The sequence below is a fragment of the Vidua macroura genome, chromosome 32, assembly GCF_024509145.1.
Source record: "Vidua macroura isolate BioBank_ID:100142 chromosome 32, ASM2450914v1, whole genome shotgun sequence".
Taxonomy (NCBI): domain Eukaryota; kingdom Metazoa; phylum Chordata; class Aves; order Passeriformes; family Viduidae; genus Vidua; species Vidua macroura.
The window spans coordinates 1,036,275-1,055,633 of record NC_071602.1 but is presented as its reverse complement, the minus strand read 5'-3'; the positions used below and the strand labels follow the sequence as shown (position 1 = coordinate 1,055,633).

Sequence of the window (19,359 nt, the reverse complement as noted above, 5' to 3'; positions counted from 1 at the left end):
AAAGCAACAGCCTGTTGCATATTCATCTATCTCATATATGATGCATAAATTCCTTGCTAATTAAGAACTTTTCTGGTTTTTGTCAACTTCTTCCCCTTCATCCTGGTGCTTCCATAAAGATGGAGAGAAGGTAGAAGGATCTTTGTCGTTTCCAATAAGGAGGCTGTAACTCTTTGTGTCCTGTCACTGCTATCTCTCTGCGGAGTTTCTTGATTACCTTATTGTTGTGGTGTGTCTTCTCCCTCCTAGATGTATAAGCCCTTCCCCAGCGCTGCCATTGAGCTCAGCAATGGGGCAAGCCTGGGCGTGTTCCCACAGGAAATATTGGTGTCCCCATTATCTTATCCCTTTCTTGAGCTAGTAAAAAATCTTACATTGCAGAGTTTCTATGTTAACATTATGTTATAACCTAAAACTATATTTAACACACCACTCAAGAGAATTAATACAGCATAACTTTCTACTATTACGCATATCATATTCATTTTAATATTTGTGAAAAGCCAGTCATAAAAGATGCATTTTCACAATTTCATGGCTGTTTCGGGCTTCTTCAAATTTGTTTCTTAGAGGTCTTATTGCAAAACAACTGACTGCTTCATCTGCTTGTGCATTGCTTTCGCCTAATCTAATGTTCCACTGATGGCTTCTGATATGCATCATGCAGAATTCTTGCTCTCTTTGCTGAAGCGTGGTATGTCACTGTACAAACAGTTCACTAAGCTGCTGATTTTTTGTTTCTCGTAGCAAAGCATCTTCAATGCACTGCACTACGCCGACTACACACAATGACTCTGATGCTGTGTTTACAGGCGTATCTTTCCAGTTTCCAAAGCCCAGCACATGGCTTTCAGTTCTAAGGTTTGGAGGCTGTGTCTCTGTTGCCCAAGGATGATGTGCTTCTGCCAGTGATTTTCTGATTGCCACACACATGCAGCCTTCTTCATTTTTCGCCCCGCATCTGTAAACACCTTGGCCCTTTGACTGGCCTTTCAGAACAGAGTGTCCTTTTGACCCGTATCGTTCAAGCATCTTCCAAAGAGGCCCTTTTGGTCGATTATTATGTACAGTTCCTGTAGAGCCTATCAAGGCTTCTTGCACTTCAATCGAATGCCACAGGAGCCATTCCAAATCATCTCCACGGACCGGGATGCTGATGTCTGCAGCCTCAGCTCCATCTAGTTCAATGATTCTGTCCCTCCCTTTCCTTACCAAAGTTGCTAATGCTTCTGACCGACACGAAATACAATGCCATAATTGCATTGGCAAAAACACCCACTCAAGAATGATGGCCGTGTCCTCCCCCTTTTTCTTTTGCCATTGTAGGGTAATGGCAAGGGGAGAAGTGGTGGCGTTGCAGATCAGGAGAGATAATGGCTGATCTGGCAATCGGCGATTACTCCATCCTGTTTGAATCTTACGAGCTACTTCATCCAGGGCAGCCTGTTGTTCTGGTGAACAGGTGTGGGGACTATGTGCCTCGGTGCCATGCAGCTAAGACTGGAAGGGGAGGAGGTCATCATTGGTGATGCCTACTAGATTACAAACCCATTGTAAGTCTCCCAAAAGCCTTTGAGCATCATGCAGGGTACCGATCTGTGCAGTGATGGTTACCTTTTGTGGCCTGATCTGAGCGTCCGAGATGAGCCAACCCAGGTATTTCCATGGTACAGAATGCTGGACCTTTTCAGGGGCGACAGTCAGTCCACAGGAGTGCAAATGGTTGATGATCCACTCGAATTCACTATCTGTTAAAGCAGATTTGGCAGCAAACAAAATATCATCCATGTGGTGATAAATGAGCATGTGAGACCATCGCTTTTGCACAGGCTGAAGTGCCCAATCCACAACGATTTGACACATACTTGGACTCTTTCTGGACCCCTGGGGTAAAACTACCCATTCATAGTGTTTGGAAGGGTCTGCACAGTTGACAGATGGCAGAGTAAATGCAAACCTCTGTGTATCATCAGGGTGTAAAGGAATTGTGAAAAAGCAGTCCTTTAACTCTATTATTATTATTATTTGCCAATTTTGTGGGATCATTGTAGGAGCAGGAAGGCCAGGTTGCAGTGCACCCATACCTAACATGTGATCATTAACTTTTCGTAAATCATGCAAAAGTCGCCACTTGCCAGATTTTTTCAGGATGACAAATATAGGAGTGTTCCACGGGCTTGTGGAAGGTTGAATGTGACCTGCTTTTAGCTGTTCCTGCACTAACTCTTCTGCAATGCGCAGCCTTTCTGAGGTCTTCAGACACTGGTCTACCCACACTGGGTTTTCAGTTAACCATGTAATTTTTAGAATGGGCAGCTGCCGCCCAGTGGCCGTGGCACAAAATGCTGATCTGTTGTCAGGACCAGTCCCGGTTGTGACAAAACATCCCGCCCAATCAATCCTGGTAAAGTGTGTGGAAGTTGCATTACATAAGGTTTAATTACAATTGTTTGGCCACCTTCAAACTGCAAAGTAATTAAGTCTTTATTTTGTTTTGGTGCTTTTGCTCCTCCCACCCCCACTGCTTGGGCAACTGGAGATTGTAATTCCCATGTCAGAGGCCACATATGTTGATTAATGATGGTGACATCTGCTCCAGTCTCTAGTAATGGTTCTAAACTAATTTGTTGTCTGCCCTTTTTCAGTTGAATTTTCGGATATGGTCTTTGATTAAGGTCCAATGTGAAAAACACACCATATCCAGAGGATCCAAAACCTTTATTTCCTCTTACTTTAGCTACTTGGCCTTGTTTTCTGAGTTTTTCATAATACTCTCAATGTGTAAGAAAGTTTTCATAGGGAAGCATTTGTGCATTCTTGCTGCCTTTTGGAATTGTTACAGGTATTGTAAAGCACAGGCCATGGTTTGTACTTGCCCTATGAAATCTGCATCTATTACTTCGGGTAATGCAATTACTCCTTGTTTGCTTGTTGACGACCTGCCAAGTAAAAGCCCTCCGGCTGGAGACTCAGCCCTGAGCACAGGGCCTTTTACTTCAGCTGGAATCAATGTTACCTCTTTGTTGCTCAGGGTTACCTCTACTGTGGTTGCCACGTCCACTCCGAGACTCCCTCGGGTGGCTGGGACGCCCTGGTATAGGAAACCGTATTTTTCATCTGTGTCGAAGGGGTGTGTTGGGTTGAAGGGGTCTGTACTTGTGTCTTTGTGTGGAGACAGGTCGCGCTGCTCTGCATGTTTCTTGACGGTTTGTGAGTACAGGCAGCGGTGGCATGAGTGTCAGAGTTACACACATGACACCAAACAGTTTTGGAACAGGTTCGCCGCATATGCCCAAATTCACCGCATCGGAAGCAGGTAGCAGTTTTAATATTTCTGTTATTTTGACCTTTTTTTTAGCTTGCTTGCCTCTGTTTCCAGACAGAGCAGCTGCAATTACATGACCTTGTTCCTTTAATGTTTCTTTCATCGCTGCCGTGAAGGCGGCTGTCTGATTATTCTGTTCTGCCCGAGTGGCTCTCATAAGCATTTTGTCAACTGGGCTCCCTTGGGGTCATGTTGCCAGGATTGCTCTCGTTCTGGGATTTGCTCCTTCAAAAGCGAGATTGCGGAACATATGTTCCTGGAGTTCAGGAGGCAAATCTGCATTATCTTTTATTGCTGCTGACAGACGGTCTAGGAATAGTCCACAGGGCTCTGTTCTTCCTTGGCGGACAGTGGTCTAAGGTGCAGGATTTTCTTATCAGGTACAGACAAAAGAGCTCAGTGGGCTAAAGTCTGGGCAATTTGGTGCATTTGAATAGGATATGGTAGCTGAACCTGTGTGTTAGAATAGGGTCCTTGCCCAGTTAGCATGTCTGCCTGTATACCATACAGAGGGTCTCCTACTATTAAATGTTTATTTGCTTCTTCAACTGCTAATCTTTTCCATTCTCTTTCAAACAACAAATACTGAGACAGAGTGAGGAGAAGGGAAGCAACTCTTGCACAGTCAGCAGGGCAAGGACATCTGCTGTAGAAATAAACGGAATAATTTGTCGGGTAGCTTCTGATCGAATACCATGGGTAGTAACTGCTTGTTTTGCTCGTTGCAATATTTTCCAATCATGAGGTTCCCAATTGGCTTAATTATTACTGACTATTGCAGGGCAAGCAAGAGAACTGGCAACCTGCCATTCACCTTCTATGATAGCATCTCGAATCACACCCAACCATCGCTGTTGAATTGGATCTTTTTTCGGCCTTGGTGCCTGCGGGGGTATTGCAAGGCATCCGGGCATCGGTGGAGCAGTCGGCTCCTCAGGGGGTGTCACAGGGACTGGGACGGAAAGGGGTGTCGGAATAGTCTTTAGCACGGACACAGTCTCTGTTTGTTTTTCCAATTGTTCCTGCCGTATGGATAATTCTGCTAATTTCTTTAACACTTCTTGAATTGAGTCATTAGAATCTGATTTTTTAGCTTTGTACTTAGATTCAGAGCGCTTTGACCTTCCAACTCTATCTTTTTCCTCTCCCTCGGACTCAGCCGACAGCATAGATTCGTCTGATGCTATGTCAGGCAAAGGAGGGCACAGGGAAGGGCAGCATTCTTTTCGTCTCCTTTCTGCCCGCAAGCTGAAGGTGCCTTTTTCGGCCTTGCATCACTCACCGCCTCAGGAATTTCTTCTATTTCTGCTGCTTCAGGCACTGCTTCCATATCTATGGCTTCTCTTGAAGGGGGATCAGTTACTTTGTCTAATTTTTGACCAGCTGCAGCAGACTCTGATGGGGCAACCTCCTCTTTTTGTGATGGATTATTTAGCAACTCTTGCAAATTAGAGCAAACGGGGGCAGAGATTCCTTTCATGGGGACCTTTCCAACTCCAAAACAGTTGGCGAGATGTGATGGCTTGGAAGGAACTTGTTGCTTTGTTCCACTCACATCGCCTCCCAAATCCTCAATGGCTGCGGCAGCTACCTTTTGGTCAGCTTTCATAGTCTCTGAAGTATTGGTGATAGATTTCCAAGTAACTCCTAACTCCCTTGCTTCTTTTCCATTTTTTCCACCTTCTATCCTGATGTCCCGGAGGAAGTTTCCTACCTCTTGACACTCAGATTCACTAAAGAGCAGGGCAGGTTCAGAAAGCTTTCCTTTTTTACATGCCCATTTTATTACGGCTATTACTTCTTCTTCTTTGGTGTCCTCACCTCTCTTTGAGAGGATAGTTGTCAGTAATTTAACTGCCGCGTCTAATTCCATCGTGGTCTTACCTTGGCAGGGGCTTGATCGGCCGCTCAAGCTCTGGACTCTGCTCTTGCGTTTGCCTACCAGGCCTTTCCTGCCTCCAGCTCTCCGGCTCCCAAATCAGGTGCTTACCTGATGCTTGGGAGCCTTCCGCATTTAAGTGATCCGCATTTCAGCAAAGGAGTCCCTGTTCATGGTGCCAGTATGAAGGGGGTCGGAATAATGACACTCAAACCACTATGGCTAGATGTCCTCCTCCTTTATGGTCTAATTTATCCATATTTTATACCTTACTGCCTTACATCATACAATAGCTAATTAACATTCATTGGTTAAGGTCATATGATTACATCTACAAGTCACTTATTGATTGGCTGTTATACTACAAGCGTCTGATCAGGTTATAGTACGTGACAGTTTTCAGCATCCAGCATAGACTATTGTATTCATACAAAGCTTATTGTCGTTCCAAGGATGTCTTAAACACTTCTAAAGTAACTAAAGTATCTCCGTAATCTGCAGGCCAGGGTTGTCCAGTTCCTGCAAAGAAATGCCATCAAGGATATCATGCCCTTGTTCCATGAGAAATTCCTCTACATTTCTCTGATGTCACACAGCTGGTCTCGAATGTCACAGCCTGTTCTTGATGTCATAGCCTGCTCTGTGATGTCAGACCTCTGCCCTGTGATGTCACAGCTGACTCTGTGATGTCACAGAGACAGCCTATGATACCATAGTTGTGTGATGACCTCACATAACCCACTCTGTGATGTCATATCCCACTCTGTGACCTCATGTTCCCAGATGAGAAATTGTCTCCACCTGCTGAGCACACACAATGCTCGTTCTGCAAAACCCCGGGCCTATGGAAACCACACAATGCCCATTGTGTGAGAAGGGGAACTGAAATTCACCAGCCTCAGTGTCCTGCCAGCTCAGCCAGGCTGATGGGAACATTGGGGTCCACGACCACCAGGGACCACCAGAGAGACCCCCCAGGACAGAAGAAGGCATGCAAAAAATGGGAGGGGAAATGTGTTCATGATTTTGGGGAAATGATTATCATCTGTGTGTTTACTCCCAGACAATCAATGAATATGTGTGCAAAATACAGAATATGAACAGAAACTTTCCTGCACTCAGCATGCTTGGCTTTGGGAGGAGCTCTCCCCCATGCATCTGGCTGAATAAAGAATGCTGCTTCCTAATGTTACATTGGGGTTAAGGAGTTTTCTGTTTTACCGAATTTTTGGTAACTCCCACTCCCAAGGAAAGCTCTGTCTCCTGCTGTTCACAAACAGAGAAGGGCTGGTGGCAAATGTGGTGCTCAGAGGCTGCCTGGGGCACAGTGACCATGAAATAATCAAGTTTTCAATGTTCTGTGAAAGAAGGAGGGGCATCAACCAAACTTCTACACAGGAATTACGGAGGGCAGACCTGGGCTTATTCAGGATGCAGATTTGGAGAGTAGCGAATCAAGTGTCTGATTCTTTCAGGGAAACAGCCCTTAAAAACAAAGAGGTCCAGGAAGGATGGACACATCTCAAGAAAGAAATCCTAAGGGGGAAGGAGCAGCCTGTCCCTCTGTGCCGAAGTTGAGCCAGCGAGGAAAAAGGACTGTTCTGTCTGTGCATGGAGCTTTTGTGGGAACTCAGGAAAAAAGAGGGTGCATCAACTTTGGAGAGAAGATCAGGCATGTCAGGAAATCTTTCAGGATGTTGTTAGGTCGTGCAGAAAGTAGAGTGGTGAAAGGTCAATTAGAGCTTAAGCTGGCCACTTCTGTGAAAAAGAATAACAAGTGTTTTAAAAATAAACTAATAGCAAAAGGAGGGATAAGTAGAACTTCTACTCTTTATTGGATGCAGTGGGGAATAAAGTAACTAAAGATAAGGAAAAGCTGAGCTGCTTAACGCCTTCTTTGCCCCAATATTCAACATTAGGACAGGTCATGCTCAGGACAAGTGTTCTCCTGAGCTGGTGGATGGGGACAGGGAGCAGAACAGCTCCCTGGAATCCAGGAGGGAGCAGTTGGGGACCTGCTGAGCCACTCAGATGCTCACAGGTGTCTCTGGCACCAGATGGGATCCATCCTAGGGGGATGAGTGAGTTGGTGGATGAGCTCCCCAAGCTGCTCTCCATCATTTCTCATCAGTCCTGGCTCACCAGGGAGGCCCCAGAGGACTGGAGGTGCCAGTGTGAGCCCATCCCCAAGAAGGGCTGGAAGGAGGATCTGGGGAACTGCAGGCCTGTCAGCCTGACCTTGGTGCCCGGCAAGGTTCTGGAACAGATCACCCTGAGTGCCATCACAGGGCACCCACAGGATGGCCGAGGGATCAGAGCCAGCCAGCGTGGATTTCAATGTCTGCATTGATGATCTGCATGAGGGGACTGAATCCACCATCAGGAAATTTGCAGATGACACCAAGCTGGGTGTGAGTGTGGATGTTCTGGAGGGTAGGAGGGCTCTGCAGAGGGACCTGGACAGGCTGGATCCAGGTCCAACAAGATGAGGTTTAACAAGACCAAGTGCCAGGTCCTGCACTTTGGCCACAAAAACCCCTGCAGAGCTACAGGCTGGGGACAGAGGGGCTGGAGAGCAGCCAGGCAGAAAGGGACCTGCAGGGACTGATGGACAGCAGGCTGGACATGAGCCAGCAGTGTGCCCAGGTGGCCAAGAAGGCCAGCGGCTCCTGGCCTGAATCAGGAATGGTGTGGCCAGCAGGAGCAGGGCAGTGATTCTTTCCCTGTACTGGGCATTGGTTGGGCAGCACCTGGAGTGCTGTGTCCAGTTCTGGACCCCCAATTTAGTGGTTTCCCTGGCGTTCCCCAGCCCTTCCTGGCCCCAGGGGCTGATGGCATTTCTGCTCCCTCAGGTTCATGTCCCCACAGCACCAGCACGGGGGTGCTCCCGCCTGCTGTGTGCAATGCAAACAGGGGCTCCTGAGCCAGTGCTGCCGTGTCTGTGCCTGCAAGGATGGGGCACCTGTGTGAGCTGGGGGAGAGGCCAGGGCTGCAGAGGGGGGATGTTGTTGGCAGCTCCATGAGGACGCTCTGGGACGCTGCCCTGGGCTGTCCAGCGCACTGGGGATGGATCAGCCCCGGCTCTGCTGCTCCTTCCCGTCTCCCCCAGGGCCCTGGCAGAGCACCAGCCGTGCTGTTTGCCCCCAGCCTGCCCACGGCCAGCCTGGGGCTGCTCACGGGGTTTTCTGTGCTGAGCATTGGCCTGGCCGTGTTCTTGAGAGAGCCAGGGCAAGGAGCCTGGAGCCCCCAGGCCTTGGCCTGAGGCGTCAGCGCTGCCCCAGCAGTGCCCATGGCCTGTCCCTGCTGCAGCCCCGGCACTGCCACCCCCGGGACTGTGCCCGGCCCCGAGAGCACTCAGGCCCTGCAGCAACACCAGGGCCACCAGGGCAGCGGGGCAGGGCCACGGGAGCAGCACTGGCAACACCAAGTGCTGCTGCTGCTGCTGGGCACAGCTGCTGTGCCAGCACTGATCTGCCCCCAGCTCTGCACACAGACATTGCTGCTGTAGCTCCAGAGAAGGCAACAAAAGGTGGATCTCCAGTGAAAACTCTGGAAAACTCTGCTGGGAGATGCTTTCGTTCATTTAAAGTGGCTGAGGGCACAGCTCCTCATTGACACAATCTGAAGCCTCAGCAAAGGTGGAGAGAAACAAAATGAAAAATGGCACAAGCAATGGCATTTCTTTGTGGACAACGTTAAAAAACCAAATCAGAGGAATAAAAAGAAGAAACCAACCTCAAAACCCAACATGAAATATCAAAGATGAATTTTATTACAAATGATTTGCAGAAATAGGCCATAAGTTTACTCTTTCTGAAATGGTCCAGTGATCAGTCTCCACAGTTGCAGCCTTGAGCTCCTGGTTCCTCAGGCTGTAGATGAGGGGGTTCAGGGCTGGAGGCACCACCGAGTACAGAACTGACAGGGCCAGATCTAGGGATGGGGAGGAAATGGAGAGGGGCTTCAGGTAGGCAAATGTGCCAGTGCTGAGAAAGAGGACGGCCAGGTGAGGGAGGCAGGTGGAAAAGGATTTGTGCTGTCCCTGCTCAGAGGGGATCCTCAGCGCAGCCCTGAAGATCTGCACGTAGGAGAAAACAATGAACACCAAACAGCCAAAAGCTAAGAAGGTAGTGAAAACAGAAACGCCGAGTTCCCAGAGGTAGAAGTATGAGCAGGAGAGCTTGAGGATCTGGGGGATTTCACAGAAGAACTGGCCCAGGGCACTGCCCTGGCACAGGGGCAGGGAAAATGTATTGGCCGTGTGCATGAGAGCATTGAGAAAGGCACTGGCCCAGGCAGCTGCTGCCATGTGGGCACAAGCTCTGCTGCCCAGGAGGGTCCCGTAGTGCAGGGGTTTGCAGATGGACACGTAGCGGTCGTAGCACATGATGGTGAGAACGGAAAACTCTGCTGAGATGAAGAGAAACAGAAACAGCTGAGCAGCACATGCTGAGTAGGAGATGGTGCTGGTGTCCCAGAGGGAATTGTGCATGGCTTTGGGGACAGGGGTGCAGATGGAGCCCAGGTGGCTGAGGGCCAGGTTGAGCAGGAAGAAGAACATGGGCGTGTGCAGGTGGTGGCCGCAGGCTCCGGCGCTGATGATGAGGCTGTTGCCCAGGAGGGCAGCCAGGGAGATGCCCAGCAAGAGGCAGAAGTGCAGGAGCTGCAGCTGCCGCATCTCTGCCAGTGCCAGCAGGAGGAAGTGGCTGATGGAGCTGCTGTTGGACATTTGCTGTGGCTGCACAGGGGGACCTGTTCATGGAGAAAGGACAGGGAAGAGTTAGAGGAGATACCTGTAACCAAAATCAAAGCCATTTCCCATACACCCTCCCCAGGAATACAGAGACACACTTCTGTGTTCAAGAGTTCTGGGGTTTTCTTCACAAGCTCCCCTATATTTGTCCTGGTGTTCTTGGATGTCAGAAACCCTCAGCATTTCTGCTGCCATCAGGGAGAACAGAGCAAGTTCTGTGAAAGTGGAGAGTGGGGAGTGAGGGGAGATGGTCTGTCCTTCTCACCTGTTCCGAGTTTCTCTGTGCTTTAACCTTTCTCTGGGGGAGGTTGATCAGCTTCCCACATTTTCCCTAAAAAACCCCCAGGTACAGTGGAGAGCAGGTGGAGCCACCACAGCCCAGCTCCACATTTGTAGCCAAGGACTCACATTGCTCATTTCACCAACCCAGCAGCATTTTCAGTGTCACAACACCTCTGTCTTTCCCCATCAATCTTGCAACTCAGAGATGCTCCAGGACAGGTCTGCATCCTGGATTGGAGCTCCCAGCTTGGACTGAAATCTCAGGGAGACTTCCAAGAATACTTCTGATGGCATTGGATGAAGGGAGATGCAGCTCCTTCCCTGGCTGCACTGCCAGCATTGCCCAGAGCCGGGCCCTGGGGACAGCTGTGTCACCCTGAGCCAGCTGTGCCCCTTGCCAGAGCCCCCAGTGCCGGGCAGCTGCTCCCAGCCCTGTGCTCTGCAGAGGGAACTGGGCCCGGGGCTGCAGAGCTGCCCCACGGCTCTGCTGCAGCTCTGCCTGCACAGGAGGGGCTGCACGCCTTGGAGCCCCGGCCCTGAGGGCAGAGGCTTGGCTGGGGGCACAGGAGGGAGGGGGCTTGTTCAGAGGGAGGGGCTGCACTGGAGGGGATCCTCTGCACATCTCTAAACTCTGCCTGCCACAGCACTTCTGGGTTTTGTTTTCTCTCCTTGCCTGATCTTCTCTCTGCTTCCTGGAGATTTTCCTCCTGCAGGTATTTCCCTGTACCTGATCTCTCCGTGCCAGCACTCACAGACCCCAAATCTCTGTGCACAGGGTTCCTTGGCCTGACAGAACCCTGCCTGTTTGCAGGGCACTGGCTGGGGGCAGCTTCTGTTTGCAGCTTGGAGAAAGGAGAGCTCAGACTGAGCCTGATGGCTCCAGCAGAGGCGATGCTGGTGCTGTCCATGGGCAGAGTGGCTGAAAGCACATTAGGGATCTCCTGTGAACCTACTGATCACTAAAAGTAACAGTTTGGATGTCTCGGGGACTTGCCAAAATTCACAATTAATAATTCATAATCAACGTTTAATATTTATCCCCCCTCCTTGCCATTCTCCAACACTAGGAGACTGAATGCCAAATATTTGGAAATTTCCTCATTTTTATCAAAATCCTTGTCTTGGAAATATTCTATGAGTGATCCAAACCCCTCAGCATGTCAGAGCTTCATGAGCATTTCACCTGCCCTGCACCAGAAATAGTCAGAGTTGTACTCACAGGGTCTGTGGGCATTGGGATGTTCCAGCTTGAGGAGATCACTGCAGGAGCTGCAGCTGCCTTGTCCTGCAGCCAGAGGTTCCTGTGCCAAGGGCTGGCAGTGATTCTGCCCCAGGCACTTCTCAGCACCTTCCCAGCCCTGACTGATTGAAGCTCTCTGTGCCTCTGGGCTGTGCCTGGGCTGGCTGCAGGCAGTGCCCCAGCCCTGCTGGGCTGGGAGAAGAGCTGCTCATCCAGAGAAATGTGCTTTTGAAGCTCTGCTTGGTTGCCAGGATCACCCTCTGTGCCAACAGCTCGGCCCAGCTCAGCAGCACAGACACAGCACAAGGACTTGAATGACCCTCTGGGGCTTTGTGCTCAGGCCCTGAACATCAGGCCCTGAGAGGGAGCTGAAGAAACCTCTCCAGAAGTCCAAGTCAGAATCCAACTCCAAAGTTTCTTTGACTTTTACTGGGTCCCACTGAGGGACACAACTGAGAAAGTGTCCCCAGGCCCCAGGCAGAGCAGAGAACTGGAGGCACTGATGACAGGTGGGGACAAAGAGAAGCCAAGTCCTGGTGGCCTGGGGCACAGCAGGGTCTGTGCCACCAAGGGCTGTCAAGAGACACCTTGTGCTGAGGCCCTGGGGCCTCCTGGCACAGCCCCAGCCAGGCTGGCCACTGTCACCCTCCTGTCCTGCCCTCAGCATCCCCCCCTAGTCCACATCCCAGTGGCCTCAAGGATCTGCTGGAAGGAGTCCCTGGGGAGCCTTGCTCAGGAATGGCCCTGGGGGCTCCACAATGCTCCCAGGGACTGCAGGTTTTCCAAAGGACTTTGGCTTTGGCTTTTGCCTTGGAGTCTCTGAGAGCTTTGTGCAATCATGGTCTCCAATTACCTGCTGTAATTAGTCCCTGGAGAGGTTTTGTCAGGAACAACACTCAGTGGGGCTCATGAATGCTTCAAGGTACTTCAGTTCTTTTAAGGTACTTGGTGTTTCCCTTTAGATGCAGACTCTGTGAGAGGTTTGTGCAATCGTGGCCCCAATTATCTGCTTTAAGAGTCCCTTGAGAGCTTTGCACTGACACATAGTGGGGCTCAGTAATGCTTTGAGATACTCCTGGGAGTGGTTGCCCAGCTATCAGTCTCCGGCGTTGGGGATGGCTGCTGCAGGTCCCAAATGCAGACTCTCCGTGTTTCTTGATGTTTCCCAGGTCCAGGTCCAGGTCCAGATCCAGAGCAGGTTCAGATGATATTCAGGAAAGGGAGAGGGAAGGGGAAAAGAAACAGTCTAGGGTAAAAATTGCACTGCCTAGCTACACTAACTAATAAGCAAAAGCAAAAGCAAAAGCAAAAGCAAGCAAGCCAGCCGAGCCTCTCCTAGACACAGATCATGGGGGGAGGTGAGCCGGCTGATAACAAGACAAACCAATCCTTCACTTTCAGAGTCAGTCCTGAAGGCACAGAACATAATATCAGGCATAAACAGAACACATTATTTGGGATACAAGCACCATACCGTCACCCTAGGACAGAGTGGCACAAAACTGGAACTGTTTTTCCAGAGAAGTGGATGCCTCATCCCAGGAATGCTCCAAGAGCAGGAGCTTTGTGCAACCTGACCCAGGGAAAACCTGTCCCCTCCCCAAGGATGGAATTCCTGTTGTGTGGGTTCTCTGATGTGCTGGGTGCCCTCACAGTGCTTCTGGCCAGAAGGTCTGCTGAGGGCAGCCAGGCTGCTGCAGGGGCTGTGACCTCACAGCCATCACCATTGCAGCCCTGTCCCCTGGGCCTGGCTCCCCCCTTTCCTCTGCCCCTGCCTTGTCTCTGCTGCCATGAAGAGTTTTGTCATTAAGATCTTGTCCCCAAGGTGCTGGGGCCAATGGCTTCCCTGTCAGGCTCTGGAGCAGAAGTGGCTTTCCAGAGCCCAGCCAGAAATGAGCCCTGAGGCAGCAGCTCTTCAGTGCTGGCCACCAGGCCGGGTTGCCAAGGGAGGCTTCTGGCCATGCCCTGCAAGCAGCTGCTGCTGCCAAGGTGCCTTTGGTGCCTCAGGCTCTGCCTGGCACAGCTCCCAGCACGGCACTCTGCCCTTGTGCCCGAGGCCTTCCCTGGGCTGGGGCTGGCCTGGGGCTTTTCCTGCAGCGGGACCTGCCCTGCTCCTGGCACAGGAAAGGCAGTTCCTGCTGGAGCAGGAGGCTCTGCCTGCACTGGGCTCAAAGAACTCCAGCAAGGCCCTGTTGCCTTCAAAATTGGTTCCCAGAGCACTATATTAGAATAATTGTTATAGCTTCTGGACTGTGGAGTAAATAACTCTGGTTAAGATCCTTCTGTCTAATCATGATCAGAATCAATCAGAGCTGTATTTATATAAATATTTCTGGTATTCCATCATTAATCCTGTGGGACAAATTGCATTAAGGTCCTATTCCACCTGTCCAATCTTTTACACCTTTGACAAATTGTGGAGCCGGGATTGGATCCAGTCACTCCCAGTCTCCTCTCTCGGGTCCTGCAGTGGTTTGAGGCTACATGGTGGCTGCTGGGTGTCATTTCTCCACCTCATGACTCAGCAGGAGTTTCTCCAATAAAGAAATAAAGCTTTTGCCTGAAGCTCCCACTCTGCCCATGACGGGAACCCCTGTGATTGTCTGTGCCATCCTGGCTCTTTGGCAGCCTGGGGACTCCTGGGATGTCACCGTGGAGCCCCCGTGAGTGCCTGTGACAGATCGGTGCCTGAGCAGCCCAAGGTGCCCTGGGATGTCACCATGGAATGGCTGTGACTGCCTCTGACCACACGGCTCTTGACCATCCCCAGAAACTCGTGGGAGGTCTCCATGGAGCCCCTGTCTCTGCCTGTGACATTCCAGCTCCTGAACAGCCTGGAGACTCTTGGAAAATCCCCATGGAACCCCTCTGAGGGCCTGTGACAAATCTGATCCTTAGCAGGCAAACATCACCAGGAGTCATTGCTATGGTCAGTTTCCATGGCAACCATCATCACCCCATGTCGCTGTGGTCAGTATCCATGGCAACCATCACCAGTCCCTGTTGCTATGGTCAGTTTCCATGGCAACCATCACCAGCCCCTGTTGCCATGGTCAGTTTCCATGGCAACCATCACCAGTCCCTGCTGCTATGGTCAGTTTCCATGACAACCATCACCAGTCCCTGCTGCTATGGTCAGTTTCCATGGCAACCATCACCAGCCCCTGTTGCTATGGTCAGTTTCCATGGCAACCATCACCAGGATCCGTTGCTATGGTCAGTATCCATGGCAACCATCATCACCCCATGTTGCGATGGTCAGTCTCCATGGCAACCATCACCCGGACCCGTTGCTATGGTCAGTTTCCATGGCAACCATCACCAGCACGTGTTGCTATGGTCAGTTTCCATGGCAACCATCATCACCCCATGTTGCTATGGTCAGTTTCCATCGCAACCATCATCACCAGCCCTTGTTGCTATGTTCAGTTTCCATCCCAACCATCACCAGCCCCTGTTCCTATGTTCAGTTTCCATGGCAACCATCCCCATCCCCTGTTGCTATGGTCAGTTTCCATGGCAACCATCACCAGGACCCATGGCTATGGTCAATTTCCATGGCAACCATCCCCATCCCCTGTTGCTATGGTCAGTCCCTGGGCAGCTCCATGGAGACCCCATGCCAGGGGTGGTTGCCATGGACACCAGCTCAGGCCTGGAGCCAGAGCCCGTTGCCATGGCAACCATTGGCAGTCCCATCCCCAGGGTCATGGGATCCCAGAGCCACAGATTTGGCTGAGCTGGGAGGGACCCATCAGGATCCTCGAGTCCAACTGCTGGCACAGGACACCCCAACAATGCCAGCCTGGGCCTGGCAGCGCTGTCCAAGCGCTGCTGGAGCTCAGAGAGCCCTGGAGCTGTCACCCTTCCCTGGGCAGCCTGGGCAGTGCCCCAGCAGCCTCTGGGCAAAAACCTTTTCCTGAGATCCAACCCGAGCCTGCCCCGACTCAGCTGCAGCCGCTCCCTCCACTCCTGTCCCTGGGCACCAGAGTGAAGAGGTTCCCACAGCCCCAGCCAGGGACCCTCTCCCAAGGCTGTTGCCGTGGCCACCAAGGCTGGCACCAGCTGGGATGCTCGCTTTCCACGGGCCGGGGTTCAGGAATGGGATTCCCCAATTTCCTGCTCCCACCAAAACCGTGCTGCCGCTCGCTGCCCTCCCGCCTCCCATGGAAAGCACAAATGGCAAAGATCCCGGGCTGGGATAAGAACAATTTACTGGGAATATCAACGAGACAAGGAACAAACAGGAACAGAAACAATATTGATAACAGAAGGGATAAGAAAAACTATTTACAGGGAAAACTACATCACCACCAACCGTCCCTTCCCAGCCACGTATTTCCTCCTGCCTGGAAAGGACACCCTTCTCCTCAGGGACAGAGAGAGAGAGTCCCTTTCCTGCCCCTGGCAATGACCTGAGGTGGGAGTGAATGTCATGACAGGGCCATGGCCAGACCTCCATGTTCTTCACTCCCACATAATGCCATTGGCAGGGGCAGGAGAAGGTACAGGTGTCTTCCCAGCATGGATCACAGGGAAGATGGGTCACCAGGGCTCTTCCCAGTGTGGGTTCTCCAGTGGGGGATGAAGCTGGAGCGGTGCATGAAGCTCTTCCTGGAGTTGGGGCATTTGCAGGGCTTCCCTTACCGGTGACTCCACTGCTTTCTGGTCAAGTTAAAGCTCTGGCGGAAGTTCTTCCCACACTAGGGACACTTGCAGGGCCTCTCCCCAGTGTGGATGCGCCGGTGCCTGACAAGTGTGGAGTTGTGCTTGAAGCCCTTCCGGCAGTCAGGGCAGCGGAAGGGCCTCTCCTCGGTGTGAATCCGCTCATGCAGGAGGAGATTGGAGCTGGTCTGAAACCTCTTCCCACATGTGGGGCACTCATAAGGCCTCTCCCCGGTGTGGATGTGCCAGTGCCGGACGAGGTGGGAGTTGCGCTTAAAGCTCTTCCCGCAGTCAGGGCAGTGGAATGGCCTCTCCTGTGTGTGACTCCGCTGGTGGCAGAGGAGATCTGAGCCGGTGTGAAACCTCTTCTGACACTCAGGACACTCCTAGGGCCTCTCCTCAGTATGGATGCGTTGATGGATGATGAGGTTGGATCTGCAGCTGAAGCCCTTCCCACACTCCCCACACTCGTAGGGCCATTCCCCGGTGTGGATCATCTGGTGGCAGATCAGGTGGGAGCTCTGCCTGAAGCTCTTCCCACACTCCAGGCACTTGTAGGGCTTCTCCCCATCATGAAGCTGCTCATGGACCACCAGCTCCGAGTTCTGGCTGAAGCTCTGCCCACCTTCCTGGCACAGGGTGGGTCTTTCCTCCTCAGAGCACCCTGGGCTGGCTTTGCAGCCCCTCCTCCTGTGGAATCTCTGGGGCTTTTCCTTCCCATTGGATTCCTACACCATGGAGTCGCTCAAAACGGCCTCTGCCACGAGGTTCTGCCGTGGGGATTTGTCCTCCCTGGTCTCCACCCTCAGCTCCTGCTCTGGGGGAGGAAGGACAAGGAGATGATGGGATTTGCCTCCGTGCCAGAGGGAAGGGGAAGGAGATCCCCCCAGTGCGTCCCCGGCAGGACGGCGTCGGCAGCGGGGCTGTCCTGCAGCTGGAGGCCGTGCTGGACTGGGAGATGGAGCAGGAGAGAGGGGGAAAGGGGCACTGACTTCCTCCTCACCTGCCTGGTTGTCCCGGGGCACCTTTCTCTTCCTCACAACCTTCTCCTCCATCCAGCCAAGGTTTGAGGATGGGAAATTCTGTTTTGGGAAGAAAACAAGGGATAAGCACGTTGAGTTTTGTACTGGTTTGAGGGCAAACCAGGGGGAGAGGCTAAGCCAGAATTACAATTTAATAGGAAATTAAAATCAAAGCAATGATACAGAAACCCTGGCTTACACGGACAGAGTCAGGATATAACCTGACACACCATTGGTCAGGGTGGTGGTAGCCGTCTGATGAAATGGTGGCTGCAGTCCTGTTGGAGTGATGAACGTGATTCTGTCAAAGCAGTGATCCTGTAGAAAGGTCTGGTCTTCCTCTGAAGGTCCAGTGGTGGTTATGGAGCTCTTGTCCTCTGGGAATCCAGTAGGCAAGGTACTCCTGGTGTTGCAAGGGTGAGATTATATCCAGGTAGGAATGCTTGGTTCCTCCCCTTGGGCGGAGCATCCCACAATGGGATGATGTAATTTTATCAGTCCTGCAGTCACACTCAATGGCCCATTAACAGAAGATGGCCCCTGGAGGGCATTATCAGGGCTGAGTCATGGAAGAGATAAAGAACACTGCCCCACCTGTTTATAGCAGTTCATGAAGATGGTGACTGAAAACATACTTTTGGTTACATCTTACATTGTCACCTGAAAGAGTGAGGCAATCCCTGCTCGGGGTGGGGGGTGAACACCACCCCCCTTACCCAAACTGGCTCTGGTGTAAAACCCCCACCCCGGGAAGGCCACACACACAGGGGACAATGTCACACTTGCCCTGCCCCAGGGGAGGTCTCTGTCCCTGTCACTCCCTTGCTTTCCCCCCATTTCTCCTTCCTTCCATCTCTCTCTCTACCTCATATTTACTGTTCAATAAAATCCACTTTGGATTTGGTCTCCTTAGCACCTTAATTGGGGCAGAGGCATCTCTCTAACAATTTTATTTACCAGATTGTTGTGGGTATTCTCCTTTCAGTCAGAGAGAAAGATAAAGGTTTTCTAACCAGGCGACAGCCTGGGAAGCAAGTGGGAAGGAATGTAAATAATTCCCTAATCTATCTTGTTATTCACATTGTTTATAGGTATGTTCTGCCTCTGTGCGTCATTCACTGCACACCAAGGTGTGGATGTTTTTACTCTAAGACCAATGAAATTAGTCTGCTCGATGTTCTCTATATATAGAGGGGTGCATTTGAAATAAAGGAGAGAGTTCATTTTCTTTGCCTTCTGATCTGGAGTTCTCTCTTCCCGTCCTGCTCAACGGCGTCAGATTGTGATATTATTTTGGCACAGTGAGTTCAGGGCAGTGTTGTCTGACACCAAGTGCCTTTGACAACAGCATGGTTCCCTCCTCTGAGGAGGTTTTGGCTCTTTCTGGAGGAACTCTTGGAAACTTGGACGCAGCTTCCTCTGAGCGACTTATGGGAGAACTTATGAGGAAAATGGCTGTTGTGGCTGGCCAGTGTAAAGAAAATATTTTGTTGTCCTTCCTTGAAAAGTTTGTTCAAATCACTGGAGGAAAGGGAGCAAATGATATCAGCAAGACTGACAAGGAGCATTCACCACAAGGTGAGGAAAACAAGGCTACTCAAGTCCTACAAGAAGCCCAGCTCAAGTAGTTAAATTCCCAAATGACTCCCAAATTCACAGGCTTGGGGGCTTTGCCAAATGTGAGAATCATTATTTTCTTTGTCCCTGTCACCTTTTTGACAGATACACTGAGCTTTCCCTTCCTTTTAATAATCTGTATTGGGCCGAATTTCCACTTTTCTTTTCTCGGAACCTGCCAGCAGCTGAGCTGGAGCTGTGCAGGAATCGATGAAATTTGGAATTGCCACAGAATTGCTTCTATTGTCGATTTCTTCATGTTTGGGACTTGTCTGCGTTTCCATCACAAGTGACTTGTGGGAAGAGCAAATATTCCTCAAGGCACTTTATGTAGCCTTAAGTTTGATTTCTGCTGAGTTTATTTTGTCCAATGCCCAGGGGATGCTCGAGGGGTCTCTGTGCCTCTCGCCCTGGGTGATGCTTGGGAGGGGCTTGGGGGGGTTGTCCCTGCCCCTGTCACCCCAGGCCATTCCCTAGGCGGTGTCTCTGTCCCTGTCACCCCAGGCCATTCCCCAGGGGGTCTCCATCATTCTCACCCCAGGGAATGCCTGGCGGTTCTCTCTCCCTTTCACCCCT

The 19,359-nt window shown here is 51.1% G+C and overlaps 1 protein-coding gene across 1 annotated transcript in view; it reads right to left on the bottom strand.

Moving 5' to 3' along the window:
* Positions 1-3,634: 3,634 nt before the first annotated feature.
* Positions 3,635-19,359, bottom strand: part of LOC128820934 (olfactory receptor 14I1-like) — a 30,205-nt gene continuing 14,480 nt past the window's right edge. The window contains exons 2-3 of the mRNA XM_054001774.1: positions 9,574-9,956; positions 3,635-3,697 (exon numbers count right to left, since the gene is read on the bottom strand). Of these exons, the coding sequence (XP_053857749.1) occupies positions 3,635-3,697; positions 9,574-9,956 (446 nt within the window). The remainder of the gene's footprint in view (positions 3,698-9,573; positions 9,957-19,359) is intronic.